General features: G+C 46.7%; 1 protein-coding gene across 1 annotated transcript in view; it reads left to right on the forward strand.

Moving 5' to 3' along the window:
• The window catches only part of PTGR1 (prostaglandin reductase 1), a 284,796-nt gene that overhangs the window by 248,455 nt on the left and 13,248 nt on the right, over nucleotides 1–23,093 (forward strand). The window contains exon 9 of the mRNA XM_069240499.1: nucleotides 16,757–16,875. Coding sequence (XP_069096600.1) covers nucleotides 16,757–16,875 — 119 coding nt within the window. The remainder of the gene's footprint in view (nucleotides 1–16,756; nucleotides 16,876–23,093) is intronic.

The following is a 23,093-nucleotide window of genomic DNA, read 5'->3' on the forward strand; positions in this document are numbered from 1 at the left end:
AACGGGAGCCTCCTTTTAACACCTGCTCTGAGCAGGCCGGGTAGTACGGGTTGTCGTCACTGTAGCACGAAGAGTTGGTCGGACATCAAGGATGGTCGATGCTGAAGCTTTGTGTTGGGGGTCACCATGGGCTGTTGTTGCTGTAGAATGAAGAGTCAGGTTCACCAGAGCGCGTACGGACCGGTTTGCGGTCACAAAGAGCCCAAAATGTCAGGATTTCACCCTTCTTCAGAGGAAGAGATGAACAGATAATAAACAGGGGACCAGGACCTGGAAAGGCACCTCCTAGGATTCTGTAACTTACTCTATCAGATGCCAGCTGGGCTCAAGCATGTCTGGTTATAGGCCCAGGCACGTCCAGTGAACCATGTCAACTTGCCAGTGGCATGGAAACCTCTGGACCTTGTGGTGTCCCTATAGCTCCGACATTAGGTCAGCCAACTGACCCTTGGATTCACTTAAGTTAGCCTGGGATGAACAGAGCAGGTCCTCAAGTAGCAGGGCAGTCCTCTGGTAGCAGCAGGGCTGTCCTCTGGTGGCAGCAGCCCTTCTTCTGTAATGTCCACATGTCCAGGAGTGTACAGAAGAGTGGCTTGGGAGGTCCAATATGTATACCTGGTGCTGGCCTTTGTGTGTGGGAGAACACCCTGTCCTACCCACACATTATAGAAACTTCTCCCTTTACCCTGTCAAGGCTCCAAGAAGTCTGGGGTGACAAAAAGCTGATGCCAGGGTACCATGTGTGTGCTGGAGGCACACACTTTGAAGTATACTTGAGGCTGGGTACAGATCCTCTCTGTCATCCAGTCAGGATGGCCCATCCTGTCCACACCATGACCCCCTTTGTGTCACTGTCTGAGAGGAATACACAAACCCCAACAGCAGAGACATTCATAGCCATGTGACCCAGGATACTGGCAGAAGGCACAAATCATTAGGGCAAAAAAATGCAAAATTTCAAAACGTGAACAGGAGCAATAAGAATTCTTCTAGGTGTCACTCAACAAAGGAATTACAAGCATTGATTGTCAATGAATCCAATCACAAACCCCCTCTGTTCCTATTTAACCAAGACTAGACTTACTGCAATTGATTGCAGCAGTCTTCAATATGACTAAAACAAGTGAGTGCACTTTTTCTCATCTATGTGCTTCCCCGTTTGCCCAATTAGGCTTCTTGAGGTACATTGTTTAATTAATTTTTTGCAGATTTAGGATTGTGCAGTTTCATCTTTGTGTAAGTGGCATGGGTTGCTCACGGCCTTGGACACCTTAACTTTTTTTTTAATTCATGTTTTTGTCAGAATTCCATTTTGATTTTTGTCCTCCCATTTCTTTGTTAAAGTGATAGTCTTCTCTAATTGAACTGGGTAATTATATATTTCTTGGAGACATTGGAACCTAATGGAAAACCCGTAATTTCACATACAGTTTAAATACTGTAATTATCCTTTTTGTTTGATCTAACTAGATCTGAAAAATGTTTCCTGTACTGATACAGACCTCACCAATTCCCCTAAGGATTGAGATGTTGTCGGCAAGAGAGGGCGTAAAGAAATTTTATTATGAAATTGGTCAATTAGGAATTATTGTGAATAATGATGGAATTATTCCTTATTATAAATTCATTAATGTAGTATCCTGTACTTGCCCATTGCATCGTCTATTGCCTTTTATGATCACCGCACCGTTGTATTTTTTTCAGCGCAATCACTTGCACTGTGTGATCACTTTCCACAGAGCTCCACTAATGTTTGCTGTAGTTTTTCTTGATTTCTAGTTTCCTATTTATTATTATATATAAAGTGTTATTGCACTTAATCCAAGTCTCCTATAATTTATATTTATTTGTTTATGATGGAATTGACAATTATTATACCTGGCATCCTCAGTGAGGTTTCCCCCTAACATTTTACCTTCAACCTTCCAGTTTTGTTGACCGTTTTTGCTTACCTTATGACTGTACACTTTAGCAGTGCTAAAGTGCATGTGCTCTTTCTATAAAACATGGTAGAATTGGCCTATACCCAACTGGCATATTTAATTTACTTGTAAGTCCCTAGTAACTTGCCACTACCTGTGCCCAAGGCCTGTTAAATAGATGCTGCTAGTGGGCCTGCAGCAGATTGTGCCACTCACTTAAGTAGCCCGCTAAACATGTCTTAGGCCTGGCATTACAGAGCCTGTGTGTGCAGTTGAAACTGCCATTTGGACCTAGCAAAAGAAACCGTTTTCCAGGCTCAAACATTCCATTCTAATATATATGTTACCCATAGGGTAGGTCCTAGACAGCTCAGCGGCCAGGATGCAGTGTATTTAAAAAGTTGGACATACACGTTTAAGTTTTACATGTCTGTGGAGTGAAAAACTCATATATTTATTTTTTCAATACTGCAAGGCTTACCTCTTCAATAGCCTAACTTTGTAGTTATGTAATTAAATGTCATAAGCTGTAACTTCCAAATGGGAAAAGGTAACCAGTCTATGTATGTGGTCTTTGAAATTGTAATGAACAATCCTCTCTTATGGTGAAGTCACATTTTAAATTACATCTTTGAAAATGCCACTTTTAGGAATTTGACTTTTCCTGCCCTTTAGTGCCGCCTGCAGCCTGCCACTGGGTCATATGACTGGATGTAACTGACAGTTGGGCTTTGTGTATTTCTTCTAGACAGCCACACACAATAGGGGCTTAGGTGTGCCTGGATGGGCCATCATAGGCAGGATTGGAGGGCAGATCTGGGCACAGCCTTACTTACACTTTATTAGGCTGTGTACTGCCTCCACACAAAGGACTGCTTTAGTTAGTCTGAAGGGGAGGCAGGAAACCTTTGTACTTCAAAGGGATACCTGAAGAAGCTATTCCCTCTTCAAAGGTGGCCCCTAGTATAAATATTGGACCTAAGGCACCAACTCGTCATTACACTTCTGAACCTGTGGGGACTCTGCCAGGAAGAAAGACTACTATGCTTCTGAAAGGATTGACACTTTTCTGGACCGTTGCCCTTCTGGACTACTACCTTGCTAAATTGATGGATTGCTGTCCTGCTGCTCTCCTGCATGTCAGAGAGATTGGAACTGCACCTGAACCCAGTATTCCCAAAGTGATTACAAGATCTAGTCTGCTGGCCTCGTGTTCAGAGCCACAGGGACATAAGAGGCACCCAATGGTCATTATATTTAGTGCAAATGTTGTCCACAACACTTTAATTGCACAGGGTCAAACTGCTGTTTTATATGCTAACTCCGATGGCGTCACTTTTTGCCGTGCACGGCTTGGATTGCTGATTTTATTGAACCTGTGGAATTATGGCCCTACAGACACGATTTCTACTAAATATAGTGACCATCGGCTACTGAGTAATAGATGGTTGACATATTTCTTGAGTGCTTTTAATGCATGATTGCTGTTGCATTTGCGCTTAACACACTAACTCTGCCTGGATTTTCTGTGTGGAATGGACCACTCATAGAGATGTTGTCCTGGTGAGGCTCTATTTTGGGCAAAACTCATTGAGTGTGCTTTTGTTCGTATGTAAAGAAGAATAGAATTCAAACAATAAGAAATCCCTGGATCAACTCTGTGAAGCTGATTATTTGTTAATTTACTTTGTTGCTTCTCTAATGTATTGAAATGATCGTTATGCTGGGTTATCTAGTAGCTAACCTATAGTGGTGGGTAGCAAGTAAACGTATTTTGCAGGACTTATAGGTAGTGTGGTAAAGTGGTCCTTGGCTACTGTCCATCTTCTTACATAACAGGCTCCCAATCACCAGAACCGGCACCCAGATCCAGCTGAATCCAGCTCCAGACCTCCAAGTGGTACCTCTCAGGTCCTGAACCCTGATGTGGCCTCAGAAAAGCTGAACTGAAGTTTGTGGGCTCTTTGCAACTGTGAATGGCCCCATTGGCACTAAAACATAGTCGCTCTCACTGCCCCCAACATGAAGTTCCGTCAATCTGACTCTTCACGCTACAGCATTGACCACTTGCGGCGAGAGCTACTGTAAAGCTCCAGCCTGACCATTCCTGACAAAAACATAGTCTTTGTGCTACAGCGATGACCAGCCATGACGCCAGACCTGCTCTTTGTGCTACATCGACATCCAGCAGTGATGCTTCCCTGCTCCTTGCAACCCCCTCTACAGTGAACAGGCCTTTTTGACTGGACTAAAAAGGTAACTTTTCAGTGAAACTAACATGCCCCTGCATCTGATGCTCTCTCCATCTTGTCACTCTGAACTTGTGCCTTTCACCCAGGCTCGCACAACCAGATAGCTGCAAGTAGTGATTTTAGATTTTTGGTGCAATTTTCAATGCAATCTTTAAAATTGCATATCTCTGTTTCTACTGATTAGATTTTTGTTGTTTTAGTCTTGATTTATTTATGAAATTGTGCTCTGCTGCTCCATTGTTCTACATTGGTGTGGGATTTTTCTTGCGTTTTCCCTTTAGTACTGTTTGAAGTTCTCAATAACTAACTTCACACATTGCCTTCAAATTAAACCTGACTTTTTTGTGCCAAGCTACCAGAGGGTTGAGCACAGGTTAATTTGGGGTCTCCTTGTGGCTCACCCTGACAAGGATTGTGGTTGCTGCTTGAGTATGGTTTCAACACGCTCAACCAGTAGCCTTATTTCTTAATCAATTAATATTTTGAGTTCCTCTGTTGACTGACACCTAGAAGGATTTTCGTTGCTCCTGGTTATTAAGTACATCATCCTTTTTTGGTTTATGGTTAGCCCCTGTGATTATTATGACAACTTTTTAAAAGTAAAATTTTCAGTACTATAACTTGCAATCCGACTTCACCATGACAGAGGGTTTTAAATTACAATTCATTTGAGTGTAAACATGGCATTTCTACCTGCTTCCACTCAAGAGTTATCACTTAATAAGTGTAATAAAGTAACCCAGTGTAGGTCAATGTGAGAGATAGGCCATGAAGTAGTGATAAACAACTCTAAGAGTTTTTCACTGCCAACACATGTAAAACTTAAACTCACATATCCCACATTTTAAATAAAAGCCCCTCTGTCCTAATAGCCTTCAGGGAGTAGATTATGATTGAGGTATATGCATGAAAAAGGAAAGTTTAGGCTGGCAAAAGGCTTATTTTTTCAGGTCGAAATCACAGTTTCAAATTGCACTGCAGGCGGCAGTGGCAGATCTGATATATGTTTTAAAAAGGCTACTTTAGTGGGTGGCACAATGAGTGCTGCAGGCCCACTAGTATCATTTAATTTACAGGCTCTCTGTACAGGGAGTATCACTTTACTAGGGATTTACAAGTAGATTAAATGTGCCTATTAGACGTAAGCCAATTTTACCATGTTTGAAGGAGAGAACACAAGCACCCTAGCACTGGTTAGCAGTGGTAAAGTACGCAGATTCCCAAAGCCAACAACAATGATTTTGGCCAAACGGGAGGAGTAACGGCAAAAAAAGGTTTTGGGAAATATCACTCAATGAATGTCAGGTCAAACAAACATTTCTAACAAAGCATGGATTATTCTTTTATTTTGGCACAGTTGTATCATTTGAAATGTAAATTAATGTTTATTACTTCACATGAATAATACATAATTCAGAAAGATAGGAGATGATTCTGAAAGATAACAGCAAAGCATTATGAAAATTTGAAAGACTGAGGGCCTGATTTAGATCTTAGCGGTGTAACCGCCAAACCATTGCAGCAGCAGACCTGAGAAGACTGTCATGTCGACGGTGTTCCGCTCACCATAGTTAGATGTGATAGTCCGGCAGGCGGTGTACTGGCGGCTGTTTTCTGACAGAGGGAGGACACAGCGGGACCCAAAGGACATCGGACAATGGCAGTGGTTATGGAATACAGGTAAGTCACACAAAAAAACTGTACCTTTGCCATATGTGTCTACCTGGATCGCACATGACACAGCACACCGCATACACACCATTATCCATTGCCATTTGTAGGAGGCAGGCCTGGTTTGTAGTGAGAACCAAGGGGTACTTACACTCTGCACCAGGTCCAGGTATCCCTTATTAGTGTAGAAGAGGTGTCTAGCAGCTTTGGCTGATAGAAAAGGGTAGCTTAGCAGAGCAGCTTAGGCTGAACTAGGAGACATGCAAAGCTCCCACTATACCACTAGTGTCATATGCACAATATCATAAGAAAACACAATACACAGATATACTAAAAATAAAGGTACTTTATTTTTATGACAATATGCCAAAAGTATCCTAGTGAGCACCCTCAGTATGAGGATAGCAAATATACACAAGATATATGTACACAATACCAAAAATATGCAGTAATAGCAATAGAAAGCAATGCAAGCAATGTACAGTCACAATAGATTGCAATGAGAGCACATAGGTATAGGGGCAACACAAACCATATACTCTAGAAGTGGAATGCGAATCACAAATGGACCCCCAACCTATGTGAGCTTGTAGAGGGTCGCTGGGACTGTAAGAAAACAGTGAGGGTTAGAAAAATAGCCCAACCCAAGACCCTGAAAAGTAGGTGTAAAGTGCACCTAAGTTCCCCAGAGAGCACAGAAGTTGTGATAGGGGAATTCTGCAAGGAATACCAACATCAGCAATGCAACAACAAGGGATTTCCAGATGAGAGTACCTGTGGAACAAGGGGACCAAGTCCAAGAGTCACACTCAAGTCGGGAGTGGGCAGATGCCCAAGAAATGCCAGCTGAGGTTGCAAAGAAGCTGCCACTGGATGGTAGAAGCTGTGGATTCTGCAAGAACGAAGAGGACTAGGAACTTCCCCTTTGGAGGATGCATGTCCCACGTCGTGAAGAAGCTTGTGGAGGTGTTCCCGTGTAGAAAGACCGCAAACAAGCCTTGCGAGCTGCAAGGGTCACGGTTAGGGTTTTTGGATGCTGCTGTGGCCCAGGAGGGACCAGGATGTCGCCAATTGCGTGAGGAGACAGAGGGGGCACCCAGCAAGACAAACAGCCCACTCAGAAGCAAGCAGCACCCGCAGAAGGGCCGGAACAGGCACTACAAAGAAGAGTGAACCAGAGTTCACCCGAAGTCACAAAGGAAGGTCCCACGATGCCGGAGGACAACTCAGGAGGTCGTGCACTGCAGGTTAGAGTGTTGGGGACCCAGGCTTGGCTGTGCACAAAGGAAATCCTGGAAGAATGCACAGGAGCCGGAGCAGCCGCAAATCACGCGGTACCCAGCAATGCAGTCTAGCATGGGGAGGCAAGGACTTACCTCCACCAAACTTGGACTGAAGAGTCACTGGACTGTGGGAGTCACTGGGACAGAGTTGCTGAGTTCCAAGGACCACGCTCGTAGTGCTGAGAGGGGACCCAGAGGACTGGTGATGCAGTCTTTTGGTGCCTGGGGTTGCATTGGGAAGATTCCGTCGACCCACAGGAGATTTCTTCGGAGCTTCTAGTGCAGAGAGGAGGCAGACTACCCCCACAGCATGCACCACCAGGAAAACAGTCGAGAAGGCGGCAGGATCAGCGATACAAGGTTGCAGTAGTCGTCTTTGCTACTTTGTTCCAGGTTTGCAGGCTTCCTGAGCAGTCAGCGGTCGATTCCGTGGCAGAAGGTGAAGAGAGAGATGCAGAGGAACTCTGGTGAGCTCTTGCATTTGTTATCTAAAGAATTCCCCAAAGCAGAGACCCTAAATAACCAGAAAAGGAGGTTTGGCTACTTAGGAAGAAGGATAGGCTAGCAACACAGGTAAGAGCCTATCAGAAGGAGTCTCTGACGTCACCTGCTGGCACTGGCCACTCAGAGCAGTCCAGTGTGCCAGCAGCACCTCTGTTTCCAAGATGGCAGAGGTCTGGAGCACACTGGAGGAGCTCTGGGCACCTCCCAGGGGAGGTGCAGGTCAGGGGAGTGGTCACTCCCCTTTCCTATGTCCAGTTTCGCGCCAGAGCAGGGCTGGGGGACCCCTGAACCGGTGTAGACTGGCTTATGCAGAGATGGGCACCATCTGTGCCCATCAAAGCATTTCCAGAGGCTGGGGGAGGCTACTCCTCCCCAGCCCTGACACCTTTTTCCAAAGGGAGAGGGTGTAACACCCTCTCTCTGAGGAAGTCCTTTGTTCTGCCTTCCTGGGCCAAGCCTGGCTGGACCCCAGGAGGGCAGAAACCTGTCTGAGGGGTTGGCAGCAGCTGCAGTGAAACCCCGGGAAAGGTAGTTTGGCAGTACCCGGGTCTGTGCTAGAGACTCGGGGGATCATGGAATTGTCTCCCGAATGCCAGAATGGCATTGGGGTGACAATTCCATGATCTTAGACATGTTACATGGCCATGTTCGGAGTTACCATTGTGACGCTATACATATGCGGTGACATATGTATAGTGCACGCGTGTAATGGTGTCCTCGCACTCACAAAGTCCGGGGAATTTGCCCTGAACAATGTGGGGGCACCTTGGCTAGTGCCAGGGTGCCCACACACTAAGTAACTTAGCACCCAACCTTTACCAGGTAAAGGTTAGACATATAGGTGACTTATAAGTTACTTAAGTGCAGTGGTAAATGGCTGTGAAATAACGTGGGCGTTATTTCACTCAGGCTGCAGTGGCAGGCCTGTTTAAGAATTGTCAGAGCTCCCTATGGGTGGCAAAAGAAATGCTGCAGCCCACAGGGATCTCCTGGAACCCCAATACCCTGGGTTGCTCAGTACCATATGCTAGGGAATTATAAGGGTGTTCCAGTATGCCAATGTGAATTGGTGAAATTGGTCACTAGCCTGTTAGTGACAATTTGTAAAGAGAGAGCATAACCACTGAGGTTCTGGTTAGCAGAGCCTCAGTGAGACAGTTAGGCATCACGCAGGGAACACATACATATAGGTCACAAACTTATGAGCACTGGGGTCCTGGCTAGCAGGGTCCCAGTGACACATAACAAACATACTGAAAACATAGGGTTTTCACTATGAGCACTGGGCCCTGGCTAGCAGGATCCCAGTGAGACAGTGAAAACACCCTGACATACACTCACAAACAGGCCAAAAGTGGGGGTAACAAGGCTAGAAAGAGGCTACTTTCTCACCCCCCCCCCTCCCTCCAAATGAAGGACAATAAGGCTAACCTTGGCCAGTTGAGACTTTATTGTCTAAGTGGTGATAAGTAGAGAGTAGCTCTGCAATAGACTGGTTACTCCCTTTATCATCCACTATATGGTTACTTCCCAGTGGAAATGTAAACCACCCTGTTTGAAGTTTTTTAGCTAAGCAACAATGTGAAGATATATTTTCAGAGCTTCTATCAATAAGTTTTAGTTTAGAGCAGTGGGAATTGTCCACTGAACCTATTTGTAGTGATGAAAATGCCAGACAGGGATGCTGTCTCAGTAAAGTCATAGCTGGGCAAAAACTTTGTCCATATGGCTGGAAGAGAGAACAGGGATGCTGTTTCTCTTTAGTTGGAGCAGGGCAGGGATGCTGTCCTATGAGCTCCACACTAGGGCAGGGATGCTGTCCTAAGTGTTGTGAGGCAGTGCAGGGTTTCTGCACTAAAGTTTCTCTGGGAGGGTTGGTGGGATGCTCCATGTTAACTAAAATGGTGCTCTTTTTCTCACCAATATGAGCTATCCCACAGAGAGGTACTTCCACCTCAGGGAGTACAGCTATGCCAGCTGATGAGTCCCTTGGAACAGGTGCCACCCCAGGAGAGGTTTCTCCCACCACAGGAATGGTATCCTGTATGGCAGGGTGGTTAGGGGATACAGTGATACCTGTTGTTGGAGAGGGATCCTGAGTTTTCAGGCCTTCTCTCCTTTGCTTTTTCATTTCAGTAGAAATAGGGATACCCAGCATGGCTGCATGGGTATAAACCTCTACATCAGCCCAACCTGAGGCCTCTAGGTCATTACCTAAGAGACAGTCTACAGGTAAGCTAGGTGATACTACCACCTGCTTAGGGCCAGTAACTCCACCCCAACTAAGCTGAACTATAGCTAAGGGAAGAAACTTAGTGGAGTTATGGACATCAATAATCTTATACTGTTGTCCAATGATGTGTTGTTCAGGAGCCACTAGGTTTTCAGTCACCAAAGTGATACTGGCACCTGTGTCCCTGTAGGCCTGGGCCTCAACACCATTTATTGAAACTGTCTGCCTGTACTTATTCATTGTAATGGGACAAGCAGCCAGTGTGGCAAGGCCAATGCCACTAGGTGTGACAGAAACTGTCTTGGGACTGACTACCCCAGTTTCTATGATGGACCCATAAGTGAACCCAACTACACCCTTAGCTTGACTGTTGCCAGCAGTCCCACCACTAGTACCACTACTGCTAGGGGCACTAGAGCTTGCTGTATTAGTGGTGGTAGGCTCAGGGGGTTTACCTGGACAGGACTTATCCCCTGGCCTATGGCCTCTGTTTTTACACACAAAGCACCAAGGCTTTTAATGTGTGCAGGTTGTGAAGAAGAAGAAGAATTTGTTTTATCCCCACCCCCTAAAGAGTGTTTAAGATTTGAAGAAGGATCTTTGGTTTTACCCTTATCCCCATGCTTATCTTGAGATTTCTCACCATCTTTCTTCTTGCCATCCTTGTCACCACCTGTATGAACTTTTCTGTTCACTCTTGTTCTGACCCATTTTCTGCCTTCTTTCCCAATTCTTGGGGAGAGGTCAGATCTCAGTCCACTAGATATTGGTGCAACAAATCAGACACACAATTATTAAGAATATCCTCTCTCAGGATTAAGTTATACAGGCTTTCATAGTCAGAAACTTTACTGCCACGTAACCACCCCTCCAAGGCCTTCACTGAATGGTCAACAAAGTCTACCCAGTCTTGTGAAGACTCCTTTTTGGTTTCTCTGAACTTGATCCTGTACTGTTCAGTGGTTAAGCCATAACCATCTAGGAGTGCATTCTTAAGAACTGTAAAATTATTGGCATCACTTTCCTTCACAGTAAGGAGCCTATCCCTACCCTTTCCACTGAAAGATAGCCATAGGATTGCAGCCCACTGCCTTTGAGGGACCCCCTGTACAACACAGGCCCTCTCAAGTGCAGCAAACCACTTGTTAATGTCATCCCCCTCCTTGTAAGGGGGAACTATCTTGTGCAGATTCCTAGAATCATGCTCTTTTACAGGATTACTATCTGTAATACTGCTGCTGCCACCATGGGGTCCAAACCCCAGCCTCTGTCTTTCTTTTTCTAAGTCAAATGCTTCCCTGTCTAGATCCAGCTGTTGCTTTTTAAGCTTCAGCCTGGACTCCTCCACTCTCAATCTATTGAGTTCCCTTTCTAATACTCTGTCATCAGGGTGGGTGGGTTGGGCATGCCTAGACACAGAAGAATGGTGTGAATGAACAGAGGGAGACCTGTCCCTAACAGATGGCACTCTAACAACCTGGCCTAAAGGATTGGGCCCGTATTTATACTTTTTGACGCAAAACTGCGCTAACGCAGTTTTGCGTCAAAAAAAATAGCGCCGGCTAACGCCATTCTTAAGCACCATGCGGGCGCCGTATTTATTGAATGGCGTTAGCCGGCGTTAGCCGACCGGCGCTGCCTGGTGTGCGTTAAAAAAAACGACGTACACCAGGCAGCGCCGGCGTAGGGAAAAATGGCGTTTGGGCGTCCAAAAATGGGGCAAGTCAGGCTGAGGCAAAAAAATCGCCTCAACCCGATTTGCGCCATTTTTTTTTGGCGCCCAGACGCCATTAACATGACTCCTGTCTTAGCAAAGACAGGAGTCATGCCCCCTTGCCCAATGGCCATGCCCAGGGGACTTATGTCCCCTGGGCATGGTCATTGGGCATAGTGGCATGTAGGGGGGCACAAATCAGGCCCCCCATTGCCACCAAAAAAAAATACTTACCCCAACTTACCTTTTCTTCCCTGGGATGGGTCCCTCCATCCTTGGGCGTCCTCCTGGGGTGGGCAAGGGTGGCAGGGGGTGTCCCTGGGGGCAGGGGAGGGCACCTCTGGGCTCATTCTGAGCCCACAGGTCCCTTAACGCCTGCCCTGACCCAGGCGTTAAAATCCGTCACTAATGCGGGTTTTTTAGCCCCGCCCACTCCCGGGCGTCATTTTTGCCCGGGAGTATAAATCCGACGCATATGCCTCGGAGTCATTTTTTAAGACGGGAACGCCTACCTTGCATCTCATTAACGCAAGGAAGGTGTTCACGCCAAAAAATTACGCAAACTCCATGAACTTTGGCGCTAGACGCGTCTAACGCCAAAGTATAAATATGGAGTTAGTTTTGCGTCGAATTTGCGTCGAAAAAAAACGACGCAAATTCGGCGCAAACGGAGTATAAATATGCCCCTTGATATCCCTACTGTGATGAGAGCTCACATTAGTACCAGCTATGCTAGGTGGCCTGCTAAGGGGCAGGTTGGGAAGATTCTCATGTAACACTTTTGCTGGGGCTACCCCAGAATCAGATTGTGAACCATCAGCTAATCTGTCACCTGATGTGCCACCTAAGGCCTTATCATTTTCAATGAGAATATTAACCAACAATTCTCTAGAGGGATTCTTCCCTACCCCTAAACCTCTATCAATGCAGAGACTCCTTGCACCTTTCCAGCTAAGGTGGTCATAAGCAGTGCTAGCCAGATCAAGAGTTTGGTCTGTACCAGACATGATAGAAAAAGGTTTAAGGGACAGAAAAAGAAAGAAAGAGTTTTAGAACTTTTTAAGAAACAGAAAAAAAACTTTTTCAATTTTAAGAAACTTTTTGAAAGTTTTAGAGGTACTTTTCAGCACTTAGCCAAAGAGTAAGAGAAGAAAAGCAAAACTTTTTGGTTAGGTGTACATACACTGAACTTGTTTTGTATATTTTTCTCTTATGAAGAGTACAAAATGACAAAGTGGTAAGTAGTTGCAAGTACTTATCCCACCGCTGCACAACCAACGTAGGAGGCTGGCCTGGTTTGTAGTGAGTACCAAGGGGTACTTACACTCTGCACCAGGTCCAGGTATCCCTTATTAGTGTAGAAGAGGTGTCTAGCAGCTTTGGCTGATAGAAAAGGGTAGCTTAGCAGAGCAGCTTAGGCTGAACTAGGAGACATGCAAAGCTCCCACTATACCACTAGTGTCATATGCACAATATCATAAGAAAACACAATACACAGATATACTAAAAATAAAGGTACTTTATTTTTATGACAATATGCCAAAAGTATCTCAGTGAGTACCCTCAGTATGAGGATAGCAAATATACACAAGATATATGTACACAATACCAAAAATATGCAGTAATAGCAATAGAAAGCAATGCAAGCAATGTACAGTCACAATAGATTGCAATGAGAGCACATAGGTATAGGGGCCACACAACCATATACTCTAGAAGTGGAATGCGAACCACGAATGGACCCCAAACCTATGTGAGCTTGTACAGGGTCGCTGGGACTGTAAGAAAACAGTGAGGGTTAGAAAAATAGCCCACCCCAAGACCCTGAAAAGTAGGTGTAAAGTGCACCTAAGTTCCCCAGAGAGCACAGAAGTCGTGATAGGGGAATTCTGCAAGGAAGACCAACACCAGCAATGCAACAACGATGGATTTCCAGAAGAGAGTACCTGTGGAACAAGGGGACCAAGTCCAAGAGTCACACTCAAGACGGGAGTGGGCAGATGCCCAAGAAATGCCAGCTGAGGTTGCAAAGAAGCTGCCACTGGATGGTAGAAGCTGTGGATTCTGCAAGAACGAAGAGGACTAGGAACTTCCCCTTTGGAGGATGGATGTCCCACGTCGTGAAGAAGCTTGCAGAGGCGTTCCCGTGTAGGAAGACCACAAACAAGCCTTGCTAGCTGCAAGGGTCACAGTTAAGGTTTTTGGATGCTGCTGTGGCCCAGGAGGGACCAGGATGTCGCCAATTGTGTGAGGAGACAGAGGGGGCGTCCAGCAAGACAAAGAGCCCACTCAGAAGCAAGCAGCACCCGCAGAAGTGCCGGAACAGGCACTACGAAGAAGAGTGAACCGGAGCTCACCCGAAGTCACAAAGGAAGGTCCCACGACGCCAGAGGACAACTCAGGAGGTCGTGCACTGCAGGTTAGAGTGTCAGGGACCCAGGCTTGGCTGTGCACAAAGGAAATCCTGGAAGAGTGCACATGAGCCGGAGCAGCTGCAAATCACGTGGTACCCAGCAATGCAGTCTAGCGTGGGGAGGCAAGGACTTACCTCCACCAAACTTGGACTGAAGAGTCACTGGACTGTGGGAGTCACTGGGACAGAGTTGCTGAGTTCCAGGGACCACGCTGGTCGTGCTGAGAGGGGACCCAGAGGACCGGTGATGCAGTCTTTTGGTGCCTGGGGTTGCAGGGGGACGATTCCGTCGACCCACTGGAGATTTCTTTGGAGCTTCTAGTGCAGAGAGGAGGCAGACTACCCCCACAGCATGCACCACCAGGAAAACAGTCGAGAAGGCGGCAGGATCAGCGATACAAGGTTGCAGTAGTCATCTTTGCTACTTTGTTGCGGGTTTGCAGGCTTCCTGAGCAGTCAGCGGTCGATTCCGTGGCAGAAGGTGAAGAGAGAGATGCAGAGGAACTCTGATGAGCTCTTGCATTCGTTATCTAAAGAATTCCCCAACGCAGAGACCCTAAATAGCCAGAAAAGGAGGTTTGGCTACTTAGGAAGGAGGATAGGCTAGCAACACAGGTAAGAGCCTATCAGAAGGAGTATCTGACGTCACCTGCTGGCACTGGCCACTCAGAGCAGTCCAGTGTGCCAGCAGCACCTCTGTTTCCAAGATGGCAGAGGTCTGGAGCACACTGGAGGAGCTCTGGGCACCTCCCAGGGAGGTGCAGGTCAGGGGAGTGGTCACTCCCCTTTCCTTTGTCCAGTTTCGCGCCAGAGCAGGGCTGGGGGATCCCTGAACCGGTGTAGACTGGCTTATGCAGAGATGGGTACAATCTGTGCCCATCAAAGCATTTCCAGAGGCTGGGGGAGGGTACTCCTCCCCAGCCCTGACACCTTTTTCCAAAGGGAGAGGGTGTAACACCCTCTCTCTGAGGAAGTCCTTTGTTCTGCCTTCCTGGGCCAAGACTGGCTGGACCCCAGGAGGGCAGAAACCTGTCTGAGAGGTTGGCAGCAGCAGCAGCTGCAGTGAAACCCCGGGAAAGGTAGTTTGGCAGTACCCGGGTCTGTGCTAGAGACTCGGGGGATCATGGAATTGTCTCCCCAATACCAGAATGGCATTGGGGTGACAATTCCATGATCTTAGACATGTTACATGGCCATGTTTGGAGTTACCATTGTGACGCTATACATATGTGGTGACATATGTATAGTGCACGCGTGTAATGGTGTCCCCGCACTCACAAAGTCCGGGGAATTTGCCCTGAACAATGTGGGGGCACCTTGGCTAGTGCCAGGGTGCCCACACACTAAGTAACTTAGCACCCAACCTTTACCAGGTAAAGGTTAGACATATAGGTGACTTATAAGTTACTTAAGTGCAGTGGTAAATGGCTGTGAAATAACGTGGGCGTTATTTCACTCAGGCTGCAGTGGCAGGCCTGTGTAAGAATTGTCAGAGCTCCCTATGGGTGGCAAAAGAAATGCTGCAGCCCATAGGGATCTTCTGGAACCCCAATACCCTGGGTACCTCAGTGCCATATACTAGGGAATTATAAGGGTGTTCCAGTATGCCAATGTGAATTGGTGAAATTGGTCACTAGCCTGTTAGTGACGATTTGTAAAGAGAGAGCATAACCACTGAGGTTCTGGTTAGCAGAGCCTCAGTGAGACAGTTAGGCATCACACAGGGAACACATACATATAGGTCACAAACTTATGAGCACTGGGGTCCTGGCTAGCAGGGTCCCAGTGACACATAACAAACATACTGAAAACATAGGGTTTTCACTATGAGCACTGGGCCCTGGCTAGCAGGATCCCAGTGAGACAGTGAAAACACCCTGACATACACTCACAAACAGGCCAAAAGTGGGGGTAACAAGGCTAGAAAGAGGCTACTTTCTCACACCATTCCACCACAACACACACATGCAGCAAACACACATTGACATACTTCTATGACACAACATACACACACTACTAATATAACACCCACACATGACACAACCAACATAACTAAATTTGTTGGTTGAGTCGTGTGTCATCTACACAAACACACTCACAGAACATCACACCTACAGACATCACAACCCCCCCACCCCCAATCCACCAACTCAGAAGTGGAGCTTGGACTGCCACATTTTGCTTGGTGGTAAGGCACATCCAAATCTGCGTGGCAGTAAGTGTGGTTGGGCTCTCGCCGCCAGCCACTTTCCTATGGAGCAGTCACGGCAGATGGGAATCCTTGGTGGAGTTGGCAGGATTCGGGTAGGTTAAAGTATATAGAACCACCAACATCTAAATCAGGCGTGTGTACAGCAAAAACGGCGGACTAGGTTTCAGCTGAAGAAGTGGAGGCAGACCCGTTACTGCCAACATATAAATCAGGTCCTAAGATCCTGGAAAATGATTATATGTAAGACGCTTCCCAGGCCTCTGCAGCTTATTAAATAGTAACTTGCAAACCAAATATGAACCCATACACATCTGTATTTTGGAGCTAGTCTGTTGTCTGATTCAGCAAGAGATAAAACGTGTTCAACTGTTCAAGTTTTTAATCAGGTGCAAAATTGTGTAGATAATGGTGCAAGATGCAACTTCTTCTTAGAAGACCTGTGATTGTTTTTTGAGGAAACATGGCTTCTTGAACAACACTACTAGTCACATAAATATGATTGTGTCAATTTGATATTTAGTTATTTAACTCTTTGTGTTTTTCACCAATCAGGTCCTTATGTCCAGTTTCCTTTAATTTCGAAAGAACTACGCATGGAGGGATTCCTTGTGCATCGTTGGATAAAGAGATATGATGAAGGCTTAAAGCAATTGCTGGCCTGGATTTTGGAGGTAAAGCTTTATCTCCATTGTTGATTTGGAGTTGTCAGCTCATAACACACTTCTAAAGACGGTGTGCCTGTTAAGAACACGTGTAAAACTTGATTTATTTACCAGCATAAAGCTTAATTAGTCCTCAAACAGATGCACTGTGTGCTCGTCTAAATTACAGCCTACCCATCGTAAATGGTTTCTCTAGTTTCTAGAAGGTGAGACATATGATTTGCATATATATTAATTTGCTATGGCGAACATAACATTTGATGAAATTGTATCTCTGAAATGGTTATGGTTATTTGGGTATTTTTTAATAGATTTATAACCCCCACTCCCGCCGCGCAAGGTTTTGTGGCTCGGGTTGGTAAATTGTGTAGCACAAAAGGCCACCTTTGTAGCCTAAATCCCCAAAATGTCTAGGATTTTTGCAATTGCCAGAAATATACCTGCTCCAGAGATACAATTTGCGTGTGGTCCATCACTGCTGGAGACTCTGACAAGTCACAGTCAGAGGAGGTGTGGTTTAGAGAGGACCAGATGAGTTGCTGGAGGATGAGGTGCACCATATATGGGGACAGAGATGTTAAAGGGGCAGCAGAGTTTGTGGGGGTGAGATAAGACATGGGATGGAAGGTTACAAGAGATAGATGGTAGTAGCGGTGAGGTCCAGAATAGTCACAGGTATATGGAGGGAGGGGGCAAAGTGACACAGTACAGCAAGGGGAGGGAGGGGAAGAATTATGTGGGCGCAGCAGGGTCTACAGGAGGCAGGATGCTGTGGGGAGGTGGGTCACAATAAAATGAATGCAGTGAGATTGAATTAAGCACGCACTTCCAAAGTCCGTCTCTGGCTATCACTTTGCAGGCTGTTTGCACAGCTGGTGGACCCTGTGCATTTTAAGTGATACTTGTTACCAGACAGGGAACGGAGGTAGTTAACACCCCTGTTGCCTGCTGGCCAGTTGCTCAACCTCTTTTCTTGGCTCAGTGGTAGCCCAGAGAAGATAAAATAAGGAGCAGTTTTTTTCTTAATTGCATTTCTTGTGGGAGTTTTGTAAAAATTACAGGATATTTACAAAAGTGCCGATTTCTCAATTGTTTTACAAATGGCAAAAACCTGAGTGATCTGAATAGAACATTCTGTTTTTCAAGAGAACACATAGTTGGTGACTTATATACAACTTTGGGTGCACACAAAGTAGAATTTGCAGAGTCTACATATCCTGATTGTATGAATCAGGTTTGCAGATTTGTCTCACCACAAATTCCACTTATTACTGGCAGAATTTGGACTATTTGCATTTCCATTGTGTGAAAGGACATGCAGTTCCTCCACTGTAGGAAAATACCCTCTTTTTGCCATGGTTACCCCCATTTTCTTATATAGAAAAGTGCACTGTTCCAAAAGACTAAAACACCTATTAAGTATATAGGAAGATAGGGGCGAAGATATATAATTAATATCAGGAGAGCCCTCAAGCACCCAATAGGGTGACAGGTTTCATCATTGGGCTGTCTCCTTGTCAGACCGGTGCTGCAATGTCTGGCGGACCACCCAGAAGTAGGGGTGGTACTTAACCGAAGGCCAATCGCCAAATGGAGGTCTGGAACGAGAACTGACTGAGAAAGAGAAAAGGGTGAGTGGGTGAAGGAGAGTGTAAGCAAAATAAAATTAGCTCTGAGCCTAAAACATCACTTTAATGAATCAGAAAAAAGGTTCAGGCCAAGATTAAAAATATATAGGGAGTCTTAGTGGGAATAATGTCCCGCTTTACTCTATGAAGAAGGAAGGGTAGTATGCCTAATCCTGTCTTATTTATGGTCAACATGTTTCACGTCTTTTGTTGGTCAATAAATGATCCCGTGACGCTTGGTCAGGACCCAGAAAACTACTTCTCCTATTCAAAAAATTATGAAGTGCTGGAATGTCACTTACAAATTGAAGACAAAATTTGTCAGTCAGTTTGTCAATCAGTCGCCCATCCCATATTCGAGACTGAGCTTCCTAGGACCGCGCTAGCCTCAACCAAGGAGGTATTATTGTTTGCTCCTAAGTCCAGCTGGAACACCTACCCCGCGCCACGCGCCTGTAGTACCCCCATTTTCTGCCTGATGTCAGTGTGCTTGACTGTGTTCACTGGGATCCTGCTAACCAGGACCCTAGTGATTATGCTCTCTCTCCTCTAAATTTGGTTGTTGTATTCTGGTAACCCAATATTTCACCCACAATTGGCATACTGGTGCCCGCTTATAAGTCCCTAGTATATGGTACTCAGGTACCCAGGCCAATGGGGTTCCCGGGGATCCCTCTGGGCTGCAGCATATCTTTTGCCACCTAGAGGGAGCCCATGCAAAGGCTTCTGCAGGACTGCCATTGCAGCCTGAGTGAAAAGGTGCATGCACCCTTCACTGCCATTTACACCGCACTAGGTCACTTATAAGTCAACCCTGTAGCAGGCCCTCCAGCCCTGAGGGCAGGGTGCAGAGTACCTGTGTGTGAGGGCACCCCTCCAGGACTATTTTCCCAGACTTCGCGTGTGCGGGGACGCCATTTTACTCGTGTACTGAACATAGGTCACTACCTATGTCCAGCTACATAATGGTAACTCCAAACATAGGCATGTTTGGCATCAAACATGTAGCAATCATACCCCAATGCTTTTTCAAGCATTGGTTTTATGATTCCATGCACTCTGGGGGCTCCTTAGAGGACCCCCAGTACTGCCATTACAGACTTCTGAGGAGTTCCAGGTAGGCCCTGCTGCTTCCATCTCTCGGACTGGTTTCTGCCCTCCTGCTGCTCGAGCAGCTCGAGCCCAGGAAGGCAAAACAAAGCATTTCCTTTAGGAGAGGGGTGTTACACCCTTTATCTTTGGAAATAGGTGTTACATGCTTGGAAGGGGTAGCCTCCGTAAGACACTGGAAATGCTTAAGAGGGCACATTTGGTGCCCTCCTTGCATAATCCAGTCTACACCGGTTCAGGGACCTCCAGTCCCTGCTCTGGCACGAAACTGGACCAAGGAAAGTGGAGTGACCACTCCCCTGTCCATCACCACCCCAGGGGTGGTGCTCAACGCTCCTCCGGAGGTCCCTGAGTTTTGGCATCTTGGATTCAAGGTTGGCAGGGAACTCTAGGAGCATCTGAGTGGCCAGTGCCAGCAGGTGATGTCAGAGCCCTCCCCTGATAGATGCTCCCCACCACCACAACCCCCAATGCTTTAATTAGTGCCCCTAGCAATAGCAGTAGTGGTGGGAAAAATAACACTACCAACAGTCAATTCAAGGGTATAGCAGGCCTCACTCTGGGAAGTGTATTGGGGGTTGGTTAAGTTAGGGAAACCACTAAGGCTGTTTTAGTCTCTGATGGTGGCATTGACCTTACCACCCTTGTCGCTTGTCCCCTTAATATGGATAAGTATAAGCAACAAACATTAATAAATGGTGTTCAGGTTGAGGCCTACAGGGACACAGGTGCCAGTGTCCCAGTTGTGACTGAAAAACTGGTGGCCCCTGAGCAACACCTACTTGGTCATCAGTACCAAGTGACTGACGCCCATAACAACACTGTAAGTCACCCCATGGCTGCTGTTGATCTCAACTGGGGGGGTTATTGGTCCTAAAAAAGTTGTAGTATCCACTGACCTACCTGTAGAGCGTCTACTAGGGAACAACCTGGAGATTTCAGCTTGGGCTGAAGTGGACTTGGAGGCCCATGTAGCCATGCTGGGCATTCCTGGGCTTATCTTTGCTTTGACAAGGGCTCAGGCCAAGAAGCAAAGAGGACAGGGAAACTTGGATCCTGAAACTATAGACCAAGAGCTTCCCAAAAGCAGGGGTAGAAAGGGTAAAAAGCTATCCACTATCCCTCCCTCCACTGATGATTCTCCCTTTGAGGAGGAAGAGTCAACTCCCTGAACAGAACCTACACATGAGGAGCTTCAGGCTGACACAGCGGAACTCTTAGGTGCTGGGGGCCTGCCAGGGAGTAGTTAAGTGTGGCACAGCAAACCTGCCCCACACTTGAGGATTTAAGACAGCAAGCTGTCAAAGAAGAGGCAGGGTATATCAGTGGCACCCATAGGGTGTACTGGGTGAACACTCTCTTATATTCTGAGGCAAGAGACCCAAACCCTGGTGCCACCAGGAGACTGGTCATTCCCTTACAATACAGAGATTTATTTGTTAACATTGGCACATGATATTCCCCTGGCTGGATATCTGGGGCAAAGTAAGACTTGAGACAGACTGGTCCCTCACTTTCATTGGCCTCACATGTCTGAAGATACCAAGGAGCTTTGTCGCTCCTGTGCCACTTGTCAAGCCAGTGGCAAGACAAGTGGCACTCCAAAGCCCCCCCTTAATCCCACTGCCAGTGGTTGGGGTACCCTTTGAGAGGTTAGAGGTTGATATTGTTGGCCCCCTTGACCCTCCCACAGCTTCTGGAAACAGATTCATTCTGGTGGTGGTTGTCCATGCCACCAGGTATCCAGAAGTTATATCTCTTAGGACCACTACAGCACCTGCAGTGGCCAAAGCCCTTCTGGGAATATTTTCCAGGGTGGGTTTCCCAAAAGAGGTGGTGTCAGACAGAGGTAGCAATTTCATGTCTGCATACCTCAAAGCAATGTGGAAAGAGTGTGGTGTAACCTATATATTTTCCACAGTCTACCATCCGCAGACAAATGGGTTGGTTGAGCATTTTAATAAAACACTCAAAGGCATGATTATGGGACTCTTTGAAAAACTCAGGAGGAGATAAGATGTCCTATTACCTTGCCTCCTTTTTGCCTACACAGAGGTACCACAAAAAGTAGTGGTCTACAGCTCCTTTGATTCCTCTTTGGATGCCCTGTTAGGATCCACTAGCACTTGTCAAGGAGGGTTGGGAGCAACCCCTGAAGCCCCCTAAACAAGATGTGGTGGATTATGTGTTTGGCCTAAGATCTAGAATGGCTGAGTACATGAAAAAGGCCACTAAAAACCTTCAGGCAAGCCAAGAATTGCAGAAGCAATGGCATAACCAGAAGGCTGTCCAATGCCATGACCTCCAGGACCATTTTCTCAGACTTCGTGAGAGCAGGGATGCCATTTTACTTGTGTACTGGACATGGGTCACTACCTATGTCCAACTACATAATGGTAACTCCGAACATAGACATGTTTGGTGGCAAACATGTAGGAATCATACCCCCATGCTTTTGCAAGCACTGGTTGTATGATTCCATGCACTTTGGGGGCTCCTTAGAGGACTCCCACTTCTGCCATTACAGCCTTCTGAGCTTTTCTAGGCAGCCCCAGCTGCTGCCACCTCTCAGACAGGTTTCTGCCTCCTGCTGCTCGAACATCTCAAGCCCAGGAAGGCAGAACAAAGCATTTCCTTTCAGAAAGGGATGTTACACCCTCTCCCTTTGGAAATAGGTGTTATAGGCTTGGGAGGGGTAGCCTCCCCAAGCCACTGGAAATGCTTTGAAGGGCTCATTTGGTGCCCTCCTTGCATAATCCAGTCTACACCGGTTCAGGGACCCCCAGTCCCTGCTCTGGTGCGAAACTGGACCTAGGAAAGGGGATTGACCACTCCGCTGTCCATCACCACCCCAGGGGTGGTGCTCAGAGCTCCTCCAGAGGGTCCCTGGGATTTACCATCTTGGATTCAAGGTTGTCAGGGAACTCTAGGAGCATCTGAGTGGCCAGTGCCAGCAGGTGACAACAGAGCACTCCCCTGATAGGTGATTACCTGGTTAGGTGACCAATCCCCCTTTCAGGGCTATTTACGGTCTCTCTTTTGGGTGGTTCTTGAGATTCGGATTGCAATCCAAGCAGGAATCCTCAGCATCCTCTACTTCACTTTCTCACCGAAGAAACTGTATCTGCACCCTCCAGGAACTCTACAAACTGTAACAAAGAAGCAAAGACGACTTCTGCAACATTGTATCTTCAGCTCCTGCCAGCAACTGCAACTGTTTCCTGGTTGTGCATCCTCAGGTGACAGCCTGTCTTCAGCCTGCAACAGAACAGCGAGTAAATCTCCCTTGGGGTGAATGAATCACTCCCCTGCTTTAGCAGACACCTACTGCATCGACGACCGGCTGCGTGGATCCCCTCTCCTGACAAGCTGTGTGGATCCTGCATCACCGGTGGTGGACTGAAGTGGTCCCGACGGTCCTGAGGTCCTACTGTCCAATTTTGGTGGAGGTAAGAGCTTGCCTCCCCAGGCAAGACAATACCCCTGTGC

This window comes from Pleurodeles waltl, chromosome 1_2 (genome assembly GCF_031143425.1).
Source record: "Pleurodeles waltl isolate 20211129_DDA chromosome 1_2, aPleWal1.hap1.20221129, whole genome shotgun sequence".
Taxonomy (NCBI): Eukaryota; Metazoa; Chordata; class Amphibia; order Caudata; family Salamandridae; genus Pleurodeles; species Pleurodeles waltl.